The following is a 27,050-nucleotide window of genomic DNA, read 5'->3' on the forward strand; positions in this document are numbered from 1 at the left end:
AGACTTCTTGAAACCCACACCACGCACGTGTCCCCCAAAGCACATAGTTTCCTTCAGCCAGAACTCAACTGTCTGGTCCCATAAATGAATGTTTTTAGGTGGGCACATTGCCCTCCTGAACAGAGTTAGGGTCTGTTAGGAGGAAGAAGGAAAGAAGTGATTGGGTCAGTGGCAGAGTGGGCCTCATAGTTGTTTGGGTTGGGATCTTGGCTAAGAACACCCTACCCAGCAAGCCACCAGGCCCTTCACATCCATCCCCTTGTCCTAAAGGTTGGCCACAGTAGAGAATGCAGTTTGGATTTTCTGCTGAATTAGAGGTTTCTGGAGACTTCCAAGCCAAGAAGGAGGTGGAAGGGGTATATTCTGACCACACGCATCCTTCCCAGGCTGATATTTGGATTCTCCCTTCTTCCTAAAAACCCGACTTAGGCTGCTAGGGTGGGGAGTACCGTGGCCAGGGCCAGAGGGAGGACAGAGCCACATGCTGGGAAAGAGTGGTGACTGCATGCTGTCCCTCTCCTGCAGCTTGTTGAATCCACAGCCTCTCAAGCACCTTCTTGCCCATCCTACCTCTCCCTGTGGAGACACACCCCCCCCCAGGCCACAGGTCCCCTGGGCAGGGCCTAGCTTCTTCCACAAGGGACTCTAACCACTCCATTTCCCCACCTAAGCCTTGGACTCCACTGGGACAGGCACCTATTGATGTCCTCACTGTGTGTGAGCTCACGGTGCCTTAAACAGTCGTTCAAAGCAAAGTGGATGGACCCACAGCATCAGCATCACCTGAGAATTTGACAGAAATGTTAATTCTGGGACACCCCCCTTCCCGAAACCCACAGAATGGAAACTGAGAAGGGTGGGTAGGAGCAGCAATCTGTTTCAACAAGCCCTTGACGTGATCTGACACACACAGGAGTGCAAGAGCTCCTGGCATATAATGATTCTCAGCTGGGAAACAGCTTCAGGGTTAGTAGTGCCAACCAGGGAAGGGGAAATGAAGAAGCCCACCTGGTCCTCTGCACTTCAGTACCAGCCAGAAGCAGCCCTAGGAAGACTGACTTATAAAACCTGGTAGACCCAATTGAGTCAAATGTATGAAAGATGATATATCATGAGCTTTGTAATGTTTTGAACAACCAATAAAAAAAAAAATCTGGTAGAGCAAAAAACCACTAAGAGACTATTCAAACTTCCCATTGGATAGATTTGGGAACTGAGATGGAGGGAGGAGCAAATATTTGCCCAAGGTGAATAGCAGACATAGACTAGAATTCAAATTTCCTCAATCCTAGGTAAGTGATCCAATTTTTTTTTTCCCAAATTGAGATATCTTTTAAAAAAAATCGTAGCATTTTGTCATTTCTACAAAATGCTCCTTCAGGAATATCTTCTCACTGTACACACCAATGGGAAATGGCCTGTGTCCATTGGCAGGTAAAATCTAGCTGTGTGAGAGGCTGCAGTGATGGTGGGACAGAATGGACAGGAGTCAAGGGAGAGGGGAGTACAAAAACCTCCACCCCCTGAGGGATGGCAGAGTTCAGACTCTGACCAAGCAGGGCCCATCTATACTTCAGTACAGGCCCAAAAGCACCCCCTGTGAGGACTTAGAGATCCGCTCCTCTCTCTCCCCCACCAGTGAGTTAGCACCCAGGGTGTGGGTGGCTTATTTTAGTGACACAAGACAAGGGGCAGTGGAGAAGTTTACATCCTCCTCTGTACCCAGTCCCCGGAGAGTGGACAGGACACCCAAGGGGCTGAGTGGGTGGACGCAGCTGGAATGTGCTGGGGATGGCTGAGGCACTGTGGGGGCCAGAGAAGCAGTCCAGATGGGAGAAGGAAGCTGGGGGCTTTGCTGGCTGGAGGCCCAGAATGGTCCCTGATTTTGGTTCTTGGATAACAGGCCTCTGAGTGGAATCTGCCATTCTGGGTGAGGCAGGACAGTGAGTCTGGGCAGGTAGGCCTCTGAGTACCCAAGGAAACAAAATGAATCAGTAGCAGAAAGTTTCTATCAGAATCCAAGCCTCTGCGTGTGCAGGGTTGTTTGATTTTATTTAAAAAACAAACCAACATCTTTCATGAGCAGTAACACAGCCCTTACTATCACCTGACGATCAGATCATCACTTACGCAGCACTCATGCAAATCACACCTTCCATAGCACACAGTATATGGCACCACATTGGGTAGCACGCTAGTCCAGGGTAGCCACAGAGACATAGACTTCTCACTGCACAAAGTTCCCTTAAAAAAAAAAAAATCAAACAATCATTAGGTCTAAGAAGAATCACACTCTCTCTCCAGTGAAGAGGGTACCAGAGTAGGAGGCCTAACTCCTTCTGGCCTCTTGCAGCGGATGAGGGCTGCCCTAGCATGGTGGCCAGGACTCCTCAGGATGGTGTGGCTATCACCAGGATGCTGCCAGGGCCTTCTTCACTGCTGAGACATGTAAGGGATAAGCCCAGCGCCCACAGGTGGGGGCGAACCACCAGGAACCTGGCCTGTCATCAGCATCCCCAAGGCCCCCGCAGACCAGGATACAAATAGCTCCAGGCCCACGCGGCTCTCAGTCTGCTGACGAGAGCTGTTTGCTCTCGTTTCTTCTTCCTTTCTTTCTTCTTTTCCTTTTTTTTTTTTTTTTTTCAGGGAGCAAAATTCAGAGTAAGCTTGGAGTTCTGGAAAACTTTTTCTGGCTCCTCAGAGAACCATGGCAAAATGGAGTGGAGACAGGACTCTCTCCACACTCTTTCTGCTTACTCTCACAGGGGTCAGAAATTGGGAACCCTTTCTTTGGAGCGGGTGGGCCCTGGACCCCATAGGTACAAAGTTAAGGGAGAAGATGGAGCTTACTAGGGTGAGAGAATGGCAGATCCTGAGAGAGAGAATGGCAGGTCTTCACCCTGTTCTTCAGAGGGTCTCCCCCTATGGGCTACCTGGGCCACATCCTGCTCCTTCATTTTGCAGTAAACAGCAGCACAGGTGTCCAGAAATAGGCTGAGGGGTTAGGGGAACCACAGTGGGGCAGGGAGAGAAGATAATCTGAGACTGAGCCCAGAAGAGGAAACTCAGGAGTGGATTCCATCTGATGGGCTTTGCCCTGGGATGGAACTGGATTCACCAACAGATGTGTTTTTAGGCAGGATTACAGCCCCCAAGCCTGCATCAAGCCCCCCCACCAACTAATCCCTTACTGAGAAGCATTTCCTTCTTCTGAGGGTCCCTTGAGGGTGTCATCCCTACAGTCCAGCTTTGCTCTCCCTCCACGGCCGTGCAGAATCAGCTGCCCACACGCCCACTGGAGCCTCAGAAGACAAGGACAAAAGGCTGAGGCGACCAGCGGCTGGTTCAGAAGTGTGGGAAGGAGGTGGTGCCGGCGGGAGCCGGGGCGGAGGCGCAGCGTCCTCTGGGCAGCTGGCCCAGCAGGCGCTCTCAGGTCCCCAGGCCGCCGCGCAGCAGAGGGCCGCGTGGGAAGCGGGCTCAGCGGTTTCCTTGGCGACCGGCCTTCTCCGCAGCCAGCCACCGGCTCCAGGTGGGAGGCTGCAGGTTGGCAGGGAGGCGCTGCCAGCTTGGGCGCGTGACTGGGCATCGGGCCAGCCGCCTCAGGTGGCCAGGGCCAGGCGGCTGGGGGCGGGTGGCTCCGCGGGAGGGAGGGGGCTTTGCCTTAGCCTTCATCTCCATTCCAGAAACTTCTCGTTGGGTCAGAGCGGGAGTTCTGGGGAGCTCTGTGCGTGGTTCCTCCCGTTCCTCTCCAGCACGCGACGCTTCTCAGGACAGTGTCAGCCAAGGCCCTGCACAGACTGGCCTTGGCTGCGGTTCCTAGCAGGTCGCGAGGCCAGCTGGCCCGAGTGGCGCTCAGAGGGCGTGCAGGAGGAGGCCAGTAAAGAGCGGCAGCAGCAGAGGCAGATGGGGACCTGGGGGCTGGGCAGCCGCTGGGGAAGAAGGGACAGTTAAGACCCGGAAGACCTGGAAGCCCTGGCACCGGCCGTCTGCTTGCACGCAGGACTGTGGGCGGCCGGGTTTCTGGGTGCTCGGCTGGCTCCAGCCCCCTCTTTCTATCTACCCTTTTACAATTATCCGTTCTCTTGGTTTCTGTACATATTCATTCCCGTCCAAATTATACTACATGAATATGTATGTCGTTACCTCAGATCCTCTTTGGAATATCCTTTTTAGCATTTATGTTCATTATCCAGGGCTATTTGGGTGACATGGCCAGTTCCTGCCAGAATTGTCTGCAGTCTCCCTGTTTAGACCCTCCCAGAACTCTTCCCCTGAATGGTAGGTGAAACACAGGGGGCCTCTGTTCTGCTGGCCTGAGACCTAGAGTGCCCTCAGCTCTCAAGGTTTTAGGGTGAAAGGGTCTGAATGATGCCAGGGGGATGTGACAGGGCCCTACCTGTGCCGGAGCACTGCTGAGACAGCATCCCTTCCAGAGCTGCCACGTAGTCAGGTCCCAGCCAGTCAAGGTATGAGGTTTTCTCCCCTACAGGCACTGCCCGGATCGTAGCATCCTTGAAAAGCAGGTCTTGGCCATGGTATTTGGAGGAATCAAACATTTTGAACCCGTTCGTATTGTGGTCGTCTCCAAACAGGTCCTGGAAGCACCGCAAGCAACCAACTTTTCATCCAGGCTTACAGATGGTTACAGGAGACCCAAAGAGCAAGTAACTTCAGGGTACCAAGATTCTGATTTGAAGCCATCAGCTTGACCACTTATGGGCCTCTGTCATGGAAGGGGCTTGGGAAAATCTATGTCTAGAGGTATCACCTTAAGATAGTGGTTCAAGAAGTTACACCAAACCACTTCTTGGATGAAGAACAGAAACAAGAAGACCCAGAAATGAGCTATGGTGTGGATCAGATTACTAAATTTTTGCTAAGCTTGCTCAGCATTTTTCAAACTTTTTGGATACTGTTTTCTTGATGTATCTTAGGGGTATCTTTTCCTACAAACCAAAATAATCTCATCAAGATTGTCACCGGTAATAAAATAATAGGTGAGTTGAGGATATCTTCACTAATCAACTCCCCCTTCTCCAGTGTCCAGGCAATGGTGCTGCTATTCAATTCCTTGCTGGGAATCCTTGCATTGAATGTGCTGTGAACAGCCTGAAAGAGCTATTAAGAAGACCAGAAGTAGTGTGAGAACCTATAAACACATGAATAAAGGACATCTGGAGATCAGGCATAAATGTCTGTCAGCTGATAAATATAATCAAAGGGGGAAGGAGAAGTAAGTGGCTATCAATCTTTTTTTGAGGGGACTCAGATCCTCTTGAAGATCTGATGAGAGCTGTCGGCCTTCTTCCCAGAAAAATGCATGTGCACAGAATTCTTTCCACATTACTTCAGAGGGTTTAGAGACTCCAGGGAAAGCCCACAGGCCTGGAGTAAGGAACTCCTGGGATGGAGGAACTCCATGGGGAAGACAAGTGGAGAACATAAAATTTTAGTTTGGGAACAGGCCTGAAGAGCCAGTGGCTCTGGAATTCTGTGGTGCTGGTGGGCAGAGAGCACCGTTTCCACCTAAATCAATGGAGGAAGGAAGAGGGTTGGAGGTTTGAAACCAGGGGCTCCTTGGACAGCTAGGCTCAAAATCTAGATGCATTTTGGAAGTAACAAACTGTGGATGGACAGGATGTAGAGCACAAGTCAGAGATGACTTCTGAGGAAATGGAAAAACAACAGTTGCTGTTAACTGAAGCAGGCAACTGGAGGAGGAAGGAGGGTTCACCCTTGGACTTGATCAGTTGGAGATGCCTGTTAGAAATACAGAGCGAAGTATCAAGTAGGCATGTTAATCATATCAGTTTGGGATGGAAATATGGGATTGAAATCAGGGCTGAGGATGTACATTTAGGAGCCATCTGTGTATAGATGGTCGTTAACGACATGAGGCAAGATGAGATTAATGAGGGGATAAGTGTAGACAGAGAAGAGGGCTTAGGACTTATTTACATCCTTATTTACATGCCAGGGAGGTGAGCAGGAACCAGGAGAAGAATTGGGAAGGAGAAGCCCTAGAGGTGGGAGGAGAGCCAGGCAGGTGTGGGGACCTGGGACCCCCTTCTAGGGGAGGGACTTGAATTTTCAGGAGGAGGGAGCTGTAGCCAGTGTTACAGGGAAGTCAGGCACAATGAGGATCAAGAAGCAGCTGCTGGATTTAGCAACACAGGTCACTGTGATTTTGACAAGGACAGCTTGAGGGCCATGGTAGGGCCTGTCTGGAGTAGTCTCCATTCTTAAGAGAGAACTGAAGGAGAGGATTGATGACTCCAGAATAGAGGTAACCCTTTGGAGGAGTTCTGCTCTCAAAGGGAGTGGGTTATAAGAGCCTGTGAGACCAAGAGGGTTAGTCTGATTTTTACAGATGGCAAAAAGAATAACAAATACAAATGTGTTATTAATGAAGGCAACGTCCCCTGCATTCTCCACCAGGCATCTGCCACACAGAGATGTTGATACGAATGGCCCAGTTGAAAAGGAAAAATTAATAATGCAGGAAATAGGATAGTTGCTGGAGGAATGTCCAGGACTTACCTGGGCCTTGTCCAGCAGTCCATACACAGTGAAGATGTTGGTGTCTGCCCGCACCATGACAGCATGGGATGGTATCTGCGCCAAGTGGCAGGCTTCATACTGGTTGGCCTCAGCCCGGGCCCCGTTGGGGCATAGCAGCTCATACTCCTGCCACTTCAATGCAGCAGCCCAGGGCTCAGAATTATGGCCTGAGGGAGGAGCACAGGACAGGGAGAAGTTTGGGGAGAGGCCACTTTCCTCCCAGTCTGAGAACCTTTGCTGGGCAGAGGTGGCAATATCTGGCCAGTTCCACAACCCTCTCCATTCTCCAAGTCCTCTACTCTGTTACCGGGGTAACAAAGCCCACTGGGTAAATATGATTAGCAGGAGCTTCTGTTAGGGGGGACCAGGCAGAGCTAGTGGGCTTGTGCTGGGAACATGGTTCCCTCCTCCTAGAGGATGGTCCCAAGTATTCTGGGTGGAAGGTAGGCTCGCGGCCTGGAGCCTTCCCGGGCTCTGTTGAGACAAACAGTCCTGCCACCTTGGTGACCTCTAAAGGCCAGTGGGATCTGAGTTTTAAAAGACTGATATTTTTCCCTGCGTGTCTTGCTTCCCCTTGATCAATCCCAGTATCCTTTCTGTGTGGCCTCTGTGCCTTTTTGGGCTGAGTCTTGGAGAAGAGATGTTAGGACACACTGTCATGACTAAGCCCACAGTGTTTGGTATTTCAAAGCCTGGGACACTGCAGGGTAGGCAGAAAGTACGAGCACTGGGTGTTGGGGAAACAGCCTCCAGTCACCCCAGAGGACACAGGTCCTCTGAATGAGTGGGGGCCCTGCAAGCTAAGAAGCCCTACTATGAAAGAACCTCAAGTGGAGCTTTAGGGGACCCTGGGGAAGAGTGATGCGGAGCTCTTTTCTCAGGTGGAAGCAGGGAAGGTGATTCCAGTGTAAGAGCTGCCCATGTGGTGTGTCTGGGGTGGCCCTGCCTTGGCAAGGCTCAGAGCCGGGGGGGACCTCCCTGCTTGGGGCACCACCCTGCTAAGGACCAAAGACCAGATGCTGATGTGACCAAACTGTGAAGAGGCCCCTGTCACTCCACCCATGTGCCTCAGCACTGCTTAACAACACCCCAAGAGCAGGTCTCCAAGCTGACTGAGATAGAGTGTCGACACTTTAGTGGAATATGGACTTGATCCCAGATCAGCAAGATCATCAAGTGCCCTGACACCTGGATGTGAGGCTTGAGGTTCCTTCTTACCTTGTGGTCCTTGGGGCTCCTAGGCTCCTGTGGGCAGAGCCTTCTAGACTCAAGCTCTCCCAGCTGCTGTTTGGATCCCAAATATAGAGACAGCCAGTGCCTGGATTGGGCTGGACGGGACAGCCCCTCTACTCATCCCCTACTCTGGGCAGCCGTCACATACCGTTTGTGTTGTCAAAGACAGTCGTGTGTTTAACGAAGGCAACGTCCCCCGCATTCTCCACCAGGCATCTGCCACACAGACGGCAGGGCAGGGGTCAGAAGATGGTTCCGGCCTTTGTGCTGGCCCCAGGCCACCTGCTGGCTGCCACTGCGTACCTGAAGGCGCCACTGTCACCGTAGTACCGCTCCTGGCTGTTGCCCACACACTTGTTGCGGCCCTGCTCGTCCCCCACACAGAGGGCACACAGAGAGGAAGGGTAGCTCTTGGGGTTGTTCACAGGCACACAGCTGGCATTGAAGAACTCACTCACCGCTGGAGGAGAGGGGAAGGGCTGAGATGAAGGGCCATGGCAGAAAGATAGCCAGGGCGGTGGGTGGATTGCTCCCCCACAGATCTGCCCACCAACCTGTGCTTAAACTCCCTCAGGGATAGGAGACTCACTGCCTCATATGCTTTTCTTTTCCTATCAAAGCAAGTGCCCAGCTGTCTGAAAGAGGGAGCTGCCGACCATAATGCCCTCTGAGTGATTCCATGGGTATTTAGAAAAAAAAAAAAAAGTAATGTGTTTATTTTCCCTGTTACCAGCTAGGACAGAGGTCCTTAGCCAGTCTGCCCAAGGATCTTGCTGGCTTCCCACGACTTTCCTTCCACCATGAATTATCACATGATTTCACACCAAGAAGAGCGGCTTCGTGCCTGGCATATGGCGGGTGCTTGGCAAATGTGTCTTCCCCATCTTAGCACTTGTGTGGATTCTTGGGCACTTATGTGGAGCCTGGCCACTTTCCAACTGGGCATCCCAGATGCCTAGGGACTGCTGGGTGATGGGTAAAACCCTATGACCAGCTGGTGACACAGCTAGGTCCAGATACATGTGTGTACACACTCATACCCATAGGGTTAGTTCCACTCAGGTCAGTGGTGGACAGAGGGTACCTGGGCAGCGTCCACAGAGCCACCAGGAAGCCATAAATACTGTGCGTGACATCAGGCATAGCTCCCAGCTTTCCCTATAGACAGGACCATATCAAGAGGGAAGGGGAAATCTCTCAGGGCTGCCTTCAAGAGGACCCTCAGTGCTGGTGGCCTTCCCATCCTGTCAAAGAAGAGTTCCCAAGCCTGGGTCTCTTGGAGGGCAGTACCTGTCAGGATGTCACAGTGCTGAGGCCTGATGAAGCCTCTCTGGATGAGGGCGCCCACTGGCACGTCCCAGCCTGCTGGGCTGCCGAAGCCTGAGTGGCAGGAGCGCTTGCCACGCAGCTCGTCCAAGGTGAAGGCGTAGGAGCTGTCCCGCCTCACCACAGCCACCACGAAGTATGAACTGCTCCTGTCTGCCTCTGAAAGGACAGGGACATCCCACAAGGGGTCTCCTATCAGAGTCAGGACCAATCCCCACGGGTGTTTCCTTAAACTTGTCGCTTCCTGTTTCTCTGCTTGAGAGCTGTGATTGCCCTGGGGCTCTGCAGGCTCAGGGGTGACCAACCCAAGGCCGTCCAGCAGCCTGTTCAGCAGCCTGTGTGGCTCACTCTCCAGTCTGGACCCCACCCACCCCCAATAGCCCCCACTCAAAGCACTTTCCTTCTTTCCTCACACCCAGGTGGTACTTTTCTCACCTACTGGGAGAAAATTGGAGGCACAGCTGAGGGTTGCAGCATTTTCTCTAAACCCAGAGATTTTTCACAGCCAAAGGAAAGGACGAAAGGCCCCCATGGTCATCACTTAATAGGACAGAGGCCAAAGCCCAGCCCAGCCCACTGAGAAGGTCTGAATGAGCCTACAAGGGGGGATCCTGAGTGTCTCTTCTGTGGGCTTCCATAGTCAGGGCAGGGAGGGGCTGAGGATGTTCAAAGTCAGCAAATGCCACCGTGGCCTGTATTTTTATAGCCTGGCTTGCAAGCTAACAATTTTTAAAATATTTATTAATTGAGTGTTTTAAAGGAAAAAGAATATTCAACAGAGACTAAAGTCTCTGACTCTTTACAAAAAGTTTGCTGAACACTCATACGTTGCTGGTAGGACTGCAAACTGGTGCAGCCAATATGGGAAGCAGTATGGAGATTCCTTAAAAAACTGGGAATGGAATCACCATTTGATCCAGCTATCCCTCTCCTCGGTCTATACTGAAAGGACTTAAAATCAGCATACTACAGGGACACAGCCACATCAATGTTTATAGCAGCACAATTCACAATAGCTAAACTATGGGACCAACCTACATGCCCTTCAGTAGATAAATGGATAAAAAGAAATGTGGCATATATACTTTTATCTTTTATTACTCAGCAATAAAAGAGAATAAAATCATGGCATTTGCAGGTAAATGGATGGAGTTAGAGAAGATAATGCTAAGTGAAGTTAGCCAATCCCAAATATCAAATGCCGAATGTTTTCTCTGATATAAGGAGGCTGATTCATAGTGGGGTAGGGAGGAGGAGCATGGGAGGAATAGATGAGCTCTAGATAGAGCAGGGGGGTGGGAGGGAAAAGGAGGGGGCATGGGGTTAGAAATGACAGTGGAATGAGGTGGATATCATTATCAAAAGTACATGTATGAAGACATGAATGGTGTGACTCTACTTTGTGTACAACCAGAGACATGAAAAACTGTGTTCTTTATGTGTAATATGAATTTTAATGCATTCTGCTGTCACATATAACAAATTAGAATAAAAATTTTTTGAAAAAAAATTTGCTGATCCCATAGGGGTGTTCATCGTATAGATGGGGAAACCAGGCCATGGCAGGAGGGATTTCCCTGGTGACAGAGGCACCCAGCCTAGGGACAGAGGCACTAGGGAGAGCTGGAGCTTCTGAAAATGCTGAGGGGCAAATTTTCATTTTTATAAAGACATCAACCACCACCCAGCGGAAGCCAGACAGCTGGCACCACACTCACCAGAGTAGAGTTCCCCAGCCGCGGGGACCAGGCCATACACCTTCCCTGATGTGTAAATGTCCTCGCCCCTCAGGGTCACAGCATCGATGTTCCCAGCCTACAGGGGACAGAGAGATCACCATCCCTGCCTTCTTGCTAGGTGTGGGTACTCCACAGATTGCCTGAGGTGTCTCAGCACCGGGCCAAGGGCTGACATGGTGTGATTGTAAGACACTTCAGTCAAATGCATGCACAAATGGGAGAATGACCTAGGTCTTAGGTGACTGCAGTCTTAGGGCCTGTGGGAGGAGGCCCCAAGGTTGAGACACCAATCCCCTTGTAGGAGGCAGCTGAAGGGATCCAGGGCCCTCTTCCCTCAGACCCTCCAGGAGCCCCCCAGGTCACCTGTAGCCCACCCCATTTGTCCATCTGAAGCCTCTTGGCAGGTGGCCCCAGGACCCTGCTAAGGGTAGCTGGTAATCCATAGTGGCCTGAATAACCCCAAGGGAAGGGGATAAGGCCAGGTAACAGAGGGACCCCGGCAGCCCAGGAAGGTGGCCCATACCTTTAGGCCCAGAGGCATGAAGTACTAGTGGGCAGCAGCAGTGGCACTACATTTCAAGCCTGAAGGGTACACCTCTAGGGGCCCCTCTCCCCTCACATAGACTTTCTCTCACCTACTGCAGTGTCAGGGTGGACACAGAACCTGGACCCCCACAGCCCAGGATCCTGCCTGAGTGAGGGTCCCTTTCTTGGGTCACTGCAGCTGCACAGGAAGTAGAGATAAGAGCCACACTGGATGCCACCCCTGAGAGCCTTGGAAACTAGAACTCAGGATCTTTGAGCATCTTACTGGGTTCCGAGGAACCCTGACCTTTGCTTCTCTTCCCGCAGCCCTGGGCAGCCCATTCATTGGCCCTTTGCACCCACTGAGAGGAGGCTCCTGCCTAGAGGAAGCCTCTTCCCACTTCTCTAACTCCTCTGGGGCCCTGGGAAAGGCATCTGGAAATAAAGTCCCCAGCCTCTCTTTCATCAATTCCAGCTGAGTTGCCTCCTCCATCTGTGCTGCACACGGATGAGCTCAGCTCTGCAGAGACGACTTCCCGCAGGCCCTAGGCAGAGTGGCTTCTCCATATCTGAGCTGGTGACCTTGGGTAAGGTACTTCCTCAGCCTCTCTCAGCCTCCATCTCCAGATCTGTGAATGGAGCTAATGACCATTCTCACCCCCAGGGTGCTTGTAAGGATTCAGTGAGGTAATCTGCACGGTAGGCTCAGTGGTGACCAGGTGTGAGCCAGGTGGCCCCTTTTATTACTGCCCATGCTCCTTTTCTTGACTTTCTAGGCAATGTGCTTCTCTGGCCTGGGCAGGGAGGGCACACCTGGGGAGCTGTGACCTGTGCTCAGGGACTGCCCTATCAGCCTCTAACTCCTTGCCCTTAAAACAGGAAGAGTTCAAAGGGCCCAAGACTGGACACCTGTGATCACAGTAGAATGTCCTCCCTGGCTGCAGAGACCTGGGTTCCTCTCTGCCTTCTGGCCTCAGTCTCCAAGCAAAGAAGCAAAGAAAAAGGTTTTTGTGCACCAGACAATGATTGATATGAAATATATTTCTGAGTGTCTGTTGCTTTCAAAAATATTTAGCAAACAATGATGCAAGCCCACCTATTGTGCACAGGGGGAAACTGAGACTAAAGAAGGAAAGGGGCTTTCCCAAGACCACAGGTCTATTCCTGGCCCACTGTGGTCCTCCTTCACTGCTTTCTCTATGGCCTTCTCTCAGGAGATGTCCTCCTCCCCAGGCAGCATGGGGCTGGGGGGATGCTAAGGACCATCCCAGGCAAAACCACCACATGCCCACCTGACCCACTGTGGCACACCTGGATCTGCTCCATGCAGTGCTGGGGGGACTGGGCCGACACACACTGGATCTCAGGCTTGAGCCTCTGCCGGCTGAAGGCCACCGCCATGTCACCACACTTCTGGATCTCGGGTGTGGAGAGCACGCACCAGCGCAGGTAGTGGGGCATCCCTGTGTGGGTGGGCGTGTGGGCGCTGGTGTTCAGTGGGAAGAGCTTGAAGTCAGACCCAAGGGAAACTCTGGGCCTTTCTCTTGTTAGCTGCGTGTCCAGGTTACATTATTTAACCATCTGATCCCACTTCCTCACACAGGAAGGGGTGATCTGCCTCTTCCATGGGGCAGTGAGAAGCTTGAGGCAGACCACGGCTGCCATGTATCTGAGTGTCTGGCCACCATTTCCCTGGTTGGGGGAGGGCTTATAGATAGGGTCAGGGACTAGAGAGACGAAGCCCATTTGTAGACTACTGCAATACTCCAGGCAATGCCAGAGACAGGGCTGAAGCCATGGGGTGGACAAAGGGAGGAGGAAGGAGAGGTTGTGGGGGCAGAACTGACAGAACTCAATGGCCCTAAGACAGACCCTAATGGCTGGGATCCTGCCTCCTGGAGCAGGTGGGGTTTCCAGGGTCCAGAGGTCCAATAACCACAGAGAGGCTTCCCCCACTAGCCCCAGAGGCAGAGAACTAGAAATGACCAGCTCCCATAGGGGCCATAGGTATATGGCAGGTCTCCTAGGTGAGTGTCCTCCCCTGCCCACCCACCTCAGAGACCCTGCCATGCCATAGTCAGGCTGGGGTGGAGCTGGCAGGAGTAGGGACAGGGACTTACGGTTGGGGTCACAGAGCAGACCCTTCATGGCATGCAGGTACTCGCGGCCCAGCCATGCCTCATAGGTCTGCGTGGCGATGGGCACGAGCTCCGTGGTAGAGTCCTTGAACAGCAGGTTCTTCTGACCATAGGCCTCAGAGCTGAACATCTGGAAGCTGCTGCCCTCATGGCTGAACAGACGCTGTGTGTCAAAGGTGGGTGTGGGGGTGTAAAGGGTGCTGCCAGGCCACACTCTTCCTTCCCCAGCTCAGACACCACCTCCTTCTCCTACTATGAGGGCCAGGCGAGGCCCCCCTCCCCTTCAGGGCCTCCCTAAGAAGAAGAACTCTCCTTCTTCTGTGCTCCTCCAGTTCTGGGTGTCCATTCAGTTCATCTGCCTTGTCACATCCACTCTTTGCACAACTTGGTCTAGGTTGGGTCAGTACTGGGGACAAGCAATGGCTGGGCAGCTGCCATGTGAATGGGGTGAAACCAGATACCACGGGGTGCACCCTAGAGTTGGGAGTGTATGGCTGTCAGAAGCAGAGGTTTCAGCAAAGCATTCTTCAGCAATCACTGTCAAACTCTGAAAGGAACTGGACTCATCCTTTGGCTTATTTGCTCATGTGTTCTGATTTTGATCTTCAGAGGCATAGGCACAAGGAGTTTTCTCTGAGGGATGCCTGAGGCTCCCTGTGTCCCTGTCTGGCCAGACCTCCTCCCTCCCATACTGTGGGAGAGAAGGCCCAGCACCAGCTGGGAGGCTTTGAGGGGTGGGGTGCCTCATCTCACCTGGCCTTCATTGAGCAACCTGAAGATGAGGCCCCCGTCCATGTCAGCCCGGACAACCACAGCGTGTGCAGGCACCCGAGCCAGGTGGCATCGCCTCCATTCAGTGACATCGGCTCGGCTGCCATCTCTGCATAGCAGCTCAAAGTCCTTTGACAGCAGCGTCTGGCCCCAGGAGGGCAGAGTTTTCCCTGTGAAGATGGGAAGGCTGGTGAGCCACCTCCTATCCTAGGGAGGGCAGCCAGAGGGACAGGAGAGGAAGCCTGGGGGCTAGGTGTTATGGAGGTGAGAAACAGCACCACAGGGCTGTTTAGGGGCCAGCTTAGGGGTACACCTCCAGGACCTGGTGTCTACATGGTCTGCGTCTGTTTGCTTATATTTTCTACCTCTTACCAGTTTCTATTAATAAATCGGATTTAACAAATCTAATGGCAATACAACACATATACATAAGACTACTTATTAAAGATAAAAAGAGTAAGAAAATAAGAGAAGCTCAGGATGAGAGAGATAAATGTACCAAGAAGGCAGAGGCCAGGGGACAGGGAGCAGGGAACATGGTGAGAACACACCCTAACAAAATCTACCCAGAACCATACGCCAGAGAGCAAAGGGTAACTCCCCAGAGCCTTACCCGCAACCCCAGTTACTAATATTTTGGTCTATTTCCTTTAAGTTCTTTTTTCTAGCCCCCCCACTTGTCTCTATAAAGTATTTTTCTATACTGTTAGAAACTTTCCACAAAACTTATTTATTTCCTATTAGGCCTGGTGGTATACACCTGTGACCTGAGGCAGGAGGATTACAAAGTCAAGACCAGCCTGGGTAACTTAGTAAGACCCTGTCTCAAAATAAAAAATAAAAAGGGCTGGGGGTGTAGCTCCATGTAGGTGTAGAGTACACCTGGCTAGGTTCAATCCCTAGTACTGCCCAAAAAAAAAAAAAAAAAGATTTATTTGAAAGAGTGACATCAACACTGAAAATCAATATTAAGAAGACAGATTGACTAATATTAGGCACAGAACCAAGCCACAGATGGTCCTACATAACAATATTTTTTTGAGTTTTAAATTTACAACCAGAGGTGAACCGCTGCTAGGAAATAGGAAGGAACAGATAATTTGTGGGGTCATAAAAACTTTCATTCCAAAGTGATTTAAAAATAACACTCCCAAACAACAGGAAAACTCTAGAAATGTTTTTTTTTGTCTGTGACACTCTTGTTACTCGGTGCAAATCTCTCCCTGCACTCTCCAACTTTTCTGTTTCTAAATTGCTGCAAAACCTTTGCATAGATCTCTGTGGTGTCATTTGCTTTCCTACAAGATAAAGGTGCCATTTGTGTACTTCCATTCATTACTCTTGTTTCTCATCTATGAGGGTCAAAGTTATATTACTTTACTACTTTAGACATTTATGTCAATTCCACTCATTGGCTGTTGTCAATTTTTTTCCATAAACATCCTGTCCTAGGATCAAGGAAATTGAAGAGCTCCAATATCTAAATGCCACATGTGATCACACACAGATAGGTCGTGGATCTGAAAAAATTGCTACAAAAGACAGAGTTGGGATAATTGGTGAATCTGGAATATCGATTGCAGATTAGGTAATAGTACATCAATGGTACATTTCTTGATTTGATTTCATGCTAGGTATACCTCCTTGTTCTTAGGAGATGTGTCCTAAAGTTTTCAAGGGGTATGACACAGGCAAATGTACTGCCTGCCACACATGATAGATCAAATGTGACCAAACTCTGAAAGCTGGAATCTGGGTGAAGAATAGACGGGAGTACTTTGAATTATTCTAGCAACTTTTCTAAAACTCAGTTATTTCAAAATGAAGAAAAATTTTAAATGACAACTATATAATGGACCAACGCATAACATCAACCTTTTTTTGTTTTGGGTACCAGGGGCACATAACCACTGAGTCGCATCCCTAGCCCTTTTTATATTTTACTTTGAGATAGGTTCTTGCTACATTGCTCAAGGCCTCACTAAGTTGCTAAGGTTTGCCTTGAACTTGTGATCCTCCTGCTTCAGCCTCCTGAACCACGAGGATTACAGGCATGTACCACCTTGCCTAGCACACCAACTGTTATGGTTTAGATGTGAAGTGTCCCCCAGAAGCTCACAGGAGACAATGCAAGAAGGTTCAGAGGACAAGTGATTGAGTTATAGAGCCTTAACTCAATCAGTGAACTAATCACTTGATGGGATTAACTGGGTGGTAACTGAGGGCAGGTGGGGTGAGGCTGGAGGGGGTGGGTACTGGGTTGTGCCTTTGAGGTATATAATTTGTATCTGGCCAGTGGAGTCTCTCTCTGCTTTCGGATCATCAGGTGAGCCACTTCCTTCCTCCACACTCTTCTGCCATGTTGTCCTGCCCACCTTGAGCCCCGAGGAATGGAGCCCACTGTCTATGGACTGAGACCTCTGAAACCGTGAGTTCTCAAATCAACTTTTCCTCCTCTACAGTTGTTCTGGTCAGGTCTTTTAGTCACAGTAGCGTAAAAGCTGACTCACATACATAACGACCTATCTTAAATAAGACCTTGCCCAGGGGGACAATGAATGGCTTTTCAGGAAATGGGAGAAAAATGCCAGAAGGGACAGTGGATGAACTCTCGTGAAACCATCTTTAAAAAGGCAGATACCGATTATCAAGTTGAAACGGAAGGAACCTAATGCCACATACAAATCAGAGCCTCCTCTTGCTACTCACTGGCCCCGCACCCTGCAGAGCCCGTGGGAGACCTTTGATGAAATGAACTTCCTTTCTGCAGATAGGAGTGCTAAGGTTCAGAGATCACGGGACTGGTCCAAGGTCACCCAGAGACTCAAGCAGCATTGAGCATCTGGTACCATCTGGGGGCCCACCCCAGTCAGCCTGGGCCTTACTTACTCACCATCAGTGTTCTCCAGCACAGTGCTGTGCTTCACGAAGGCCACATCCCCTGCCTTTTCTGCCACACACCTGTGGAGGAGAAACCATGATCCTGGGTGGGGCCATTCTCCCCTCAGCCCCTGGGTCCCACCCATATTCCACTGTTGGAGGTGTAGCCTGGACTTCAGGGGTGGCCCTGGGACACACATTTCCTAGTCCAGCAGTCCCGGGCTCCATCTCCCTGGCTTGCTGACTGTGTGGCTTTGCCAAACTGTGGACCCTTCCTCGCCCTATCATCTGTCAAGTGGGGATGAGAAAGCAGCTCCCTATGGGGTCGCCATGAGGAGGAAAGATTCTTTATAATCATATACATCCTGAATATGATCCTGCTGAAGCAGGGAATCTGACTAGAAGATCTTCTCACACCATACCAAAAAATCCTGAGTAGTAGTGGCCTTGACGCAGTTATCTATATGAAAATGCCCAGTGTGGGAGGCAGGTCAGGGCCTGCTAGGAAAAGGGACTACTTGGTTCTCTCTATTTTTTTTTTTTTGTACTGGGGATTCAACTCAGGGCCACTCAACCACTGAGCCACATCCCCATCCCTATTTTTGCATTTTATTTAGAGACAGGGTCTCACTGAGTTGCTTAATGTCTTGCTTTTGCTGAGTCTGGCTTTGAACTCACAATCCTCCTGTCTCAGCCTCCTGAGCTGCTGAGATTACAGTGTGCACCACCATGCCTGGCAACTACTTGGTTCTCTACAGCCAGAAAATAAGCAGGAATTGGACCAGGAAAGAGCAGAGGACTCTAAGAGGCAGGCAGGATGGGCAGGCAGCCCAGGACATGGAGGAGGTAGGGAGGAGTGTTTTCATTTCTGTGCAAAATCTGCATTCACCCAGGCCACCTCCTGGGTATGGGGACCAGCAGATATCCCTGCTCCAGGTGCAGACACTGAGGATTGGCAGCTAGAAATGCTTAGGTTTCCATTACATCCTCTCATTTGGAGACAAATACAATTGAACCATGAGCTGTTATACTCTTTGGGGTCCTTGGTCATCCAAAGTACCAGCCTGAACTAGCTGCAGAGAAGGGACCAGACAAAGTGTCCAGTTGTACTCCCCCACCCCATGGCCCTCCCTGCTGGTGGGAGACACCAGAATGGGGTCCCGGAGTAGCCAAAGGGTGGCTTTTTCCATTTTCCTTTCTCTGAGCCCTCCCTTCTCTAAATACACCAAACATGTTGACTTTATGAGCAAATCCAGCCTGGCACATTCTGGTTTGATGTTAATAAACGAGCCAGGGCACAGCACAGAACTGTATAAAGGATGCTTTGATACACTGCCACTCCCCGTGTGGCCTCTCTGGGCAAAATGTTTTCCCTCCACCTCCCACTCAGCTTCCCTTCCTGTCCCTCTCTAGGCACCCTCACCGGAAGGCTCCGCTGTAGTCATAGTATCTCTCCAGGGGGCTCTTGTCACACACACCCTCCCCAGAGGTGTCACCCCGGCAGAGGCGACAGAGGGACTCCGAATATCTGGTTTCTCCTGCTCCTGGGACGCAGCTGCCCCCAAAATAGTCACTGACAGCTGTGGAAATAGAGCAGAAAGAGGTTACTTGGCAGGCTACACTTTCTACAGACGCAGGCTGTTTTGTGGTGGGGGTGCTCTACATGGAGCCCCTCGTCTGGATGCTTCTGAGAATTGTCTCACCTTCTTCAGCCTGAGTAAAACTGGAGAAGTGGATGAGATCAGTGATTCTCACACTGGGTCCAGGACATTGGCAATGTGCAATTGGGTGGGACTGTTGCTGTTTAAAAGTTTCCATGGGAGTACAACATTTACTCACAAATGTCCACACAGGACAACTAAATATCAACTGGATGCTGTTCTCTCTGGGGTTCATTTCCAAATCTGTACGTGTGGTTAATGAAGGGGGTTGTGACTTAACAAGTATTGTCCTGGGGACAGACAACACTTCTCAAATCATGGTGGGAGGAGAGGAGCTGAGAAGGAGCCTTGCAGTGAAGAGGTTAGCTCTGCTGACTTGGGTGTTGTTTGGGGCCCTGCTAGCACTTAGGCCCCAGGTACACTCCCTTCACAAATATTTGTCCTGTGACAAGGGAGGATGCCCTACTTCCTGCACTGTGCCAGGCAAGCCATGACCCTCAGCCAGGATGAGTGCCATCTTGGTCTTCTCTCTTTGTCCTCCCAGAGGAGTAGATAAACATGTCCTGTGACAGAAAAGCCACCCACACCTGGCCTCCATCTGAGAGTCTGGGCTCCCAGGCAGGGGTTGTGCTGGGTTAACAGCTGGCTGGACTCTTGAGCCACTTGGGAGCTTTCTGGGTGCAAATCAGGAGCTTGGGTCCTGAAAATATAGTGTTTCTGATTCTTCATGCTTCTGATGACCTGCACCAGGTCTGTACCAGCGGCAGCCACTTCTTGGTGACTCATGCCTCCCTACTGTGGGCTAGACCTGTGCTTAGCTGTCATGTGGGCCACCATGACAAGTGAGTGAAAGCCACATACTATAGGGGCCAATAAGTGAAGAAACACAAATGGCAGCCGCACAGGGCTGGCCAGCAAAGTGGAGGTGGTGATTCCACAGACTTCGCGGCAGGGAAGGAGGGGACACCCAGGCACCCTGTGACGAGCCTTGAGTCCTTACCTTTGAGCACGTCGCAGCCCATCACTGAGAGGCGGCCGCTCTCCACCAGGTAGCCCACAGGCACATTCCAGCCCACTGTCCGGTTGATGCCCGTGTGGCAGGACTTCACTCCTTTCAGGGTGTTTATGGTCACATTGAAGTTCCTCCTGACTACAGCCACAGCATAATAGGAGGTCCCAACCTCTAGGAGGGAGGTGGAGGAGTGAGGGTGGCAAGGGAAAAGCCTCAAGATGGCCACAGTGCCACTCTGCTGGGAAGGCTGTGGGAATAGCGTGGGTGTGCAGGTGTGGAGCACATGTGTGTACACACGGGTGTACATGGACATGTGGATGGCACTGGATTACAGAGAGAGCAAGAGGGCACAATCCATGTCTTCTCAAGAGACCTGGCCCTCCTCCAGCCTCAAGAGATAGATACTATCCCAAGATAATAATTCATTCACCGTTTCCCCACCTACTTTTCCTTCCCAAGACAGCTGGCGCTGGGCTGCGGCTGCATTTGTGCATGTGTCCAGCTCTGTAGCTGGACAGAAAGCAGAAGTAGCCTGCATGTCTTTTGCTTTCCAAAACCCTAGGTCCTGAGAAGAACGTGGCGGGCTTCAGGGAAGGATGTGGTGGTTATGGGGAGAAGATGGCTCGGAGGGACAGGGGGAGCAGGGCAGGGGCTTCCTGGTGTTGGGAAAAGCAATGTCCTAGTGATGAGGGGAGGGAGAACGAAAAAGAGACAGAGACACAGAAAGTACTAGCAATGTGGTCCCAAGTCACTTAAGACCCTGAGTGGCCATGGGGGGCTGTGTGTGTCTCTATAGCCTCGCAAGATTTCCCTGGGCCAAGAGTGGCCCAGAAGGGGCCGATCAGACAAGACACAGGTGACTCATCTGTGGGGACTGATGACCCAATGGCCCCCTGTCCCTCTCCTGAGTCTGGCTCCTGCCAACTCAAGCAGTGCTGTCCAGCACCACCTCTGACTCATCCATCCTCCCTTTCCTTCCAGATCCTGGACCTACCAGGCTCTTGCCTACCTGGGATCATTGTCAGGTCTCAGCTTAAATGTCACTCCATGGAGAACCCTCGTTTGCCCTATTTTGTAGGTTTCCCCATGCCCCTCACTTCTCCTCTCATGGCCCTTCCTTTTCTTCACTGTACCCGCCACCTGGGTCACTGCAGTTTTTGCTGCCTATTTGTTCCCTGTCTCACTCCTGTTCTCAGCAGCAGAAGCAATGTCTCCTGCTTCCTATGCAGTAGGTGCTCAATGGAGGTATTGAACTGAAAAGAAAGAGTGTGTTCAGCCTAACTTCCAGGGAAAGCAGAACTGGACTATGTGTTGTCATGTGACAGTCAGTTCAACAAGTACCTAGCTAGTGCCTTCTCTGAGTGAGACCCTGTGTAGAGAACCAGGGGTACACAAAGATGAGAACTAGGTCCTCCTTGGGGAATCACAAGGAAGGGAAGAGAGGCCCTTAGCAAGGGTGAGAGGGGCTCTGGGAAGTTCCTGGGGGAGGTGACCACCTCACTGACTCTGACAGTGGTTAGACATTGAACAGGCAGAGGTGGTGGGGAGATGCCAAGGCAGGGTGAACTGAGGGAAGATCTGCTGTGAGAGGCAGGGATGGGGTAAAGGAGCTCACAAAGCTCCTTCCAATGTGCTCCTGGTTCGTTGGGCTCTGTGGTTCCTCTCTCCACCTGTCCACGCTGCCTCCCACAGAGAGCCATGATGTTTTCGGGTAGCTGAGCATCACCAAAACCTTGGTCATACAGGCAATCATTCATTCAGCTCCATGCCCACCACTGCACCAGGTTTGGTGGCAAAAGTTAGGGGAACTGGACTCCCCATGAGGAAGGACTCAGGTCAACCCTCTGTGTCCCTGGCTTTCTTGCCCAGGGGCTTCAAGAGCGAGCTAGGGGCTTGCCAGAGGGTCTATCAGCCTGGGACCCAGGACTGCTTTGTGGACAGGTCTAATGGCCAGCTCAGAGGCTGCAGGGTCAGCCAGCCCAGACTTGTGAGTTGACTTCTGGGTGGGGGCCTTGCTCTCTCTCCCACTCTGTCCTGTACCTTGATCATACACTTCGCCGACCACAGGCTTCAGGCCATACTCCTTCCCCGCTTCATAGATGGCTCCTCCATCCAGAGTGATGGCGTCAGCCTCCTGGGCCTAGTAAGAAACATGCAGGTCACCCAGTCCTGCCCAACTGGCCTTTCATGAGGAACTCAGGAACGCCTCCAGGTGGCCTAGGGACACTTGAAAAGTCCTGGAGATGTGTGCTGTGCTTTTTGTCTATCCCAATCTGGAGGAGCCCAGGGCTCTTCCCCTTTATCAGGATGAAGACTCACCTTATTTTTCTAACTCTTGCTATTTTTAAAAATATTAATTGTTTATTTTAGAGTATCATAATAGATGCATGTAGTAAAAAAAAAATCAGATAATACAAAGTGCCAAGTTATAAAAAGCGAGTCTTCTTTATTTTCCTATTTCTCAGCCCTGTTCTTAGGTTTTTCCTCTCAAATAGTCTATGGAGACTGAATCCCATAGATGCCCTCTTTTTTTTTTTTTTTTCCTTTTTATCTTTAAACATGAATGAAAGTGCACTGTCATCATGTTACGGGAAGAAGGGATGAGATTAGGGTTCAGAGTAACTGGTGTCTGCCCTCACAGTGGAGCCTGACCCAAGGCCTTGGCCCCACGGAGGTCTGCAATGTCCCTCCCAGTCCTGTGCTGCCTCTGAAGACCACCAGTGCCAGTTTAGAGGGAACACTCCTGGCCAAGGCCTCTTTGACTTCTTCCCAGAATCCATACAAGCGTCACTGTGGAAAGTTCCATGGTAGCAAGTAACAACCATGAAAGGTCACCGCGGAAAGGTCACTGCTGTCTGCCCCCACCCCCATCGTGGGTGGTGTCCCCATGCCAGCAGGGGCCTTGTGGAAGGGAAGCCCTGCCTCTCAGACACCTTTCTCCAGCAGCACCCATCTGAGCAGACACTCTCCCTCGGCCTCCAGCCTGGCCTGGGCTGGGAGGAAACAAACTGACCCTTGTTGCCGGGAAACTCAAGAGATCCTATCGCCCAGCCCTGGCAGAGGGACACCGGCCCCTTTCCCAGTGAATGAGGCTGTTGTGCTGTGCACTTCTCCTGAGTCAGAGCCCTCTTGTCTAGGCCAGTGGTGGCAGGAGCAGGGCGGGGTGGCGGGGGAGAGGCCTCACCGTGATGAGCTGGACACAGTGATCAGCAGAGATGCCCTGGATGCAGAGGAGGGAGGGCTGGATGCCTGCTTCCTGGAAGGCCTTGCTCATGTCGCTGCACTTCTGCTGCTCTGGATCTGACGTGGTGCACCACCGGATCTCGACTTGGCCGAGCACTGGAGGCAGGAGACAGTGAGGTCTAGCTCCCAACGTGGCCCATCCAAGTGCCCTAAATGGCTCCAGCCTCAGTCCAGATAGCCAGTCCCCTTCAACAGTCTTGCCCTCCCACAGGGTACAGAGACAGGGCAAGGCGTGCTCAGGGCCTCCTAATCAGGGACATTGACAGATTGGGCAGCTCAGAACCTGACCCATTACTGAGGAGTGGACAATCTCCCAGGACAGCTGAGCAGCTGCCCCACCTCCCTCCACCTGCCTAGGTGGAGGCGGAGGCTGGAGGGAAGAAGCAGCACTGCCTGGGAAGCCCCAGCAGGCTCTGTGACTTGGCAAGTTCTGCCTGTTTCCAGGCCTCCAAGAAGAGGGTACTGGCCTGGGGTTCTTCCCTCAGCAGTGTCCCTGGGCCCTCCTGAACAGGGGCATGTGCCTGAGAACAGGTGGCTGTGGTGGGCTGTCCCAGAGAAGCCTGGCTCCTTCTCTGAGTGTCTGTGTTCTTGGCTGCAGTTCAGACCCTGGGACACAAGAGGGAAGGCTGAGGAATCAGCAGGTTGGGTTCAAGTTCCTGCCCCTATAACTGGTGACTTCAGGAAATACTTGATCTCGCTGGGCCTGTTTCCTCTTCTGAGAAAAGAGATGAGAAAACTTAGCTTATGTTGGAAGTAATCTGTGTGCAGAGCCCAGGACACACAGGTCTTCAGTAGACTTGCACTTGGGCCCTTTGATCTGACCAGGTCAGAGACTCAGAGCTCCCAGCAGGGCCCCAGAGGAAGGGATGCCAGGTTCCCCTGAGGTTGATAATTTTGCAAACCTGAACTCCTCCACTGTTCACCTCCCCAGTCAGACTCCTTGGAGGTCTATACTCCGGGTTGGGGTTCAATTCTCTCTGCCCAAAAGCCACGTCCTCCTCTTGTGGCAGCCTATGCTGTCCAATCCCTACTTCAAGCATCAACACTGTAGCTGCTTGCACGGCCTCCCCCTCTCCTGACCTGTGGCCACCTAGGAAGGTCGACAGTCTTGCTCCTCCCTACCGCTCCAAACTCCCAAACCTTCCCTCACCTGGAGTCCGGTCAACCGCGGAGTCCAGACAAGGGATGGGAGGCGGGTTAATTTTTGGACTGATGAAGAATGAGCAGTGATGTGAACTCCAGCCCCTCGGCAGTCCCCGCCCACGATCCCTGCTCCCGAAGTTCCCGCCTGACTTAACCCAGTCTCAGGCCCTGACTCCCTTGGGTGCTGACGCGAGAAGACCCACCTTCACGGAGTGGGGGTGCAGTCACCCAGGCGGCTTCCCACACCCTCCTGCCAATCAATCCCTCTAAATACACACCCTCCCCTGGGGGGCTCGGGAAATAAGGCTGCTTTGGTCCCTAAACCCTGCCTGGGTTTCCACGCCTGTCAGGAGTAGCCATCCTGGGGGCCCTCCTCCGGGACACCCTGAGGCTCTCCCCCAGGCGCCTCTTTGGCAAGTCTGGAGAGTCCCTTTTTCCAAGGCCAGGTTCCAGGCCGCCTCCTCCAAGAAGCCATCCGGAGTGCCAGGTCTGCCCCAACAGTGGGAGACCCCCTGCCGTCCTCACCGACCCGCGCCTCACGCTTTGCCTACTCTCCCGCCCTCGGGGACGCGGGCTCAGGACGCGTTTCGTGGCTCCCGGCCCCGAAAGGCTCCCGGCCCCGAAGGGCTGGAGAGCTTTTGGGACCCCCGCCGGAGCGCCTGCTCTCACCGCCCGGCGCCAGGGCCTCACCAGTGCGCAGAGCCAGCAAGAGCCACAGAGCCACGCTCCAGCCCCACATGGCGCAGACTAGGTCGGGTTGGGTCTGGGTGCGGGTCCGAGAAGATCAGCAGCAACCGGGATTGCTCGCTCCTTCCTTCCTCCCCCTGGCCCCAGCTACTTAAGTGCGGCCCCAGCGCGCATCCGTGATGTCCACGCCTCTGGGGCGCAGCATCCCGCCCCGCCTCCTCGCCCGGGACTGGACACCTGGGCTGACCAATTTGGCCTTGGCTTTCACTCTGGCGCCTCCTGCTGGGGCACCTCTACCCGCGCAAGGGCAGGGTCTGAAGCCGCGGACCTGGCTCCTTCCCCTGAACAAGCTACCCCGCCTTCCAGACCATCCCCGACTCGTCCTAGAAAGACCTCAAATATCATGTCTAACTGGAAAGGGACAGTTCCGATTTGGAAGGAAGAAGAGATTAGAATCCGGGGAGGCCTCCCTTCAAACACATACGGCTCAAAGGATCTGGGGATATAGAGATGAACCCTGGCAGATATGGTCCTGGTTGTGGAGGGGACTTCACAGTCTGGGTGACTGCCTTTGCTCGGCCTAGAGAGGGGTAGTGACTCACCCCGGATCACACATTAGTCAGTGGCATAACTGGAACTAGAGCCCAGGTCCCCAGCAGAGCTAGCTCCTTCCATCGTGATTTGAAAGATGGGAAGAAGATCCAAGAAGAATAGTAGGAGGAAGAAGAAAAGGCCAAAGGAAGAGGAGGAAGAAAGGAAAGAGAGTGAGGGAGGAAAGGGTGGGCTCTTTTGCTAGGCAAGTGGCTCTCATAGCAGATCCCCAGAGCACCAACATTAGGGTCACCTTGGCTCTAGTTACAGCTCTGCCACTGACCAAATGTGTTGGAAATGCAAATTCTCAGGCCCTACCTCTGACCCCTGATCACAGACTCTGGGGCCACCAAGCTGTTTTTTTGTTCTGGTGCACAGTAAAGTTTGAGAATCACTGTTGTTGGCAAACCAGAGCTGAGGTTCTGTTTGATGGGGATGTGGAAAATGGACTGCAGGGATTGTTACCTGCCTCCAACTATGTCCTCACCTTTTATTATTACCTCTCACAAGTGCTCAGAAATGAGACCCTATTTCTTTGCCAAAGGAAGAGGACATGGGTAACATGAACACTGATGAGTGAGAGGGAAGGGACCCTGGGTCTGGTTTGTCTACCTTTGAGACTGCTCTGTACCCTGAGGAAGGAAGGTCTCACCCCTCCAACTGGGCCACTAAGTAGCTGCTTTGCCTCCCACTAAGATGATGAGTAGAAGGAATATGTGCTGGTCCTCAGTAGACCTGAGCTCTTTTTTATTACTGACTCACCCCTCTTTGGGCTTGTTTCCCCATATGTAAAAGGTAGATGATGATGGCTCTGACACTCTCCTTCCCCTCCTGTCTGCTCTGGAGGCATGAGCTGTGGAAGCTGGATCCACTGGGAGGAGGAAGTGTCTCTTTCTAATTTGCATAAAGGTGCCAAATGGATTAGCAGGTAGCCCTGCCACAGGGGCTTCCTAAGAAGACAGAATAAATCTAAGTGTCCTTAGCAAGCCTCCTCCTGACGATGAGGATGAAAAGGCTTATTCTGTTATACTCCAGGAGCAACTGGAAGGTCATTGGCAGGATCAGTGTCTCTTTCTCTCTCTCTCTCCCTCCCTCCCTCTCTCTCTCTCTCTCTCTCTCTCTCTCTCTCTCTCTCTCTTTTCTGGTATTGGGGAGTGAACCCATGGCCTTGCACATGTTAGGCAAGTGCTCTACTACTAAACTACACCCCCAGCCCTGTGTTTATTAAGTTCTTCCTTTGGCAAAACTCCAAGTGATACACAAAAAAAAGTCAGAACAACCACAACCTAAGAGTTTGGGTGAACTCTTTCATAATGAGGTCTTTCCCTGATCTCAGGTTCAGACCTCAACTGTGATATTCAGTGAACTTGCTCTCTCTGGATTGCAGAGGTTTCTACTTCAGGCCTATTTGACTGGACTTAGCATGGGCAAGGTTTTGTATTGATGTGTGTAACAGGGAACTCTATCTCAGCTTGAACCCAGAGTCCATTATTTTTGGGATGCAGATATACCTGGGTGTGTCAGAGGAATGAGTGGGATA

At 51.9% G+C, this 27,050-nt stretch overlaps 1 protein-coding gene across 1 annotated transcript; it reads right to left on the reverse strand.

Moving 5' to 3' along the window:
- Window positions 1-3,794: 3,794 nt before the first annotated feature.
- Meltf (melanotransferrin) lies at window positions 3,795-25,297 on the reverse strand. The gene is made up of 16 exons (XM_048794136.1): window positions 24,923-25,297; window positions 23,031-23,185; window positions 21,887-21,986; window positions 19,835-20,017; window positions 18,597-18,753; window positions 17,187-17,254; window positions 14,276-14,463; window positions 13,505-13,685; window positions 12,696-12,847; window positions 10,839-10,935; window positions 9,085-9,279; window positions 8,098-8,254; window positions 7,943-8,010; window positions 6,541-6,728; window positions 4,397-4,595; window positions 3,795-3,929 (listed from the first exon to the last, which is right to left on the reverse strand). Exons 1-16 carry the CDS (start codon window positions 24,969-24,971, stop codon window positions 3,853-3,855), a joined length of 2,214 nt encoding a protein of 737 aa, XP_048650093.1. The 5' UTR covers window positions 24,972-25,297; the 3' UTR covers window positions 3,795-3,852.
- Window positions 25,298-27,050: the final 1,753 nt, after the last annotated feature.

Source organism: Marmota marmota, unplaced genomic scaffold, assembly GCF_001458135.2.
Source record: "Marmota marmota marmota unplaced genomic scaffold, marMar, whole genome shotgun sequence".
In the NCBI taxonomy this organism is placed as follows: Eukaryota; Metazoa; Chordata; class Mammalia; order Rodentia; family Sciuridae; genus Marmota; species Marmota marmota.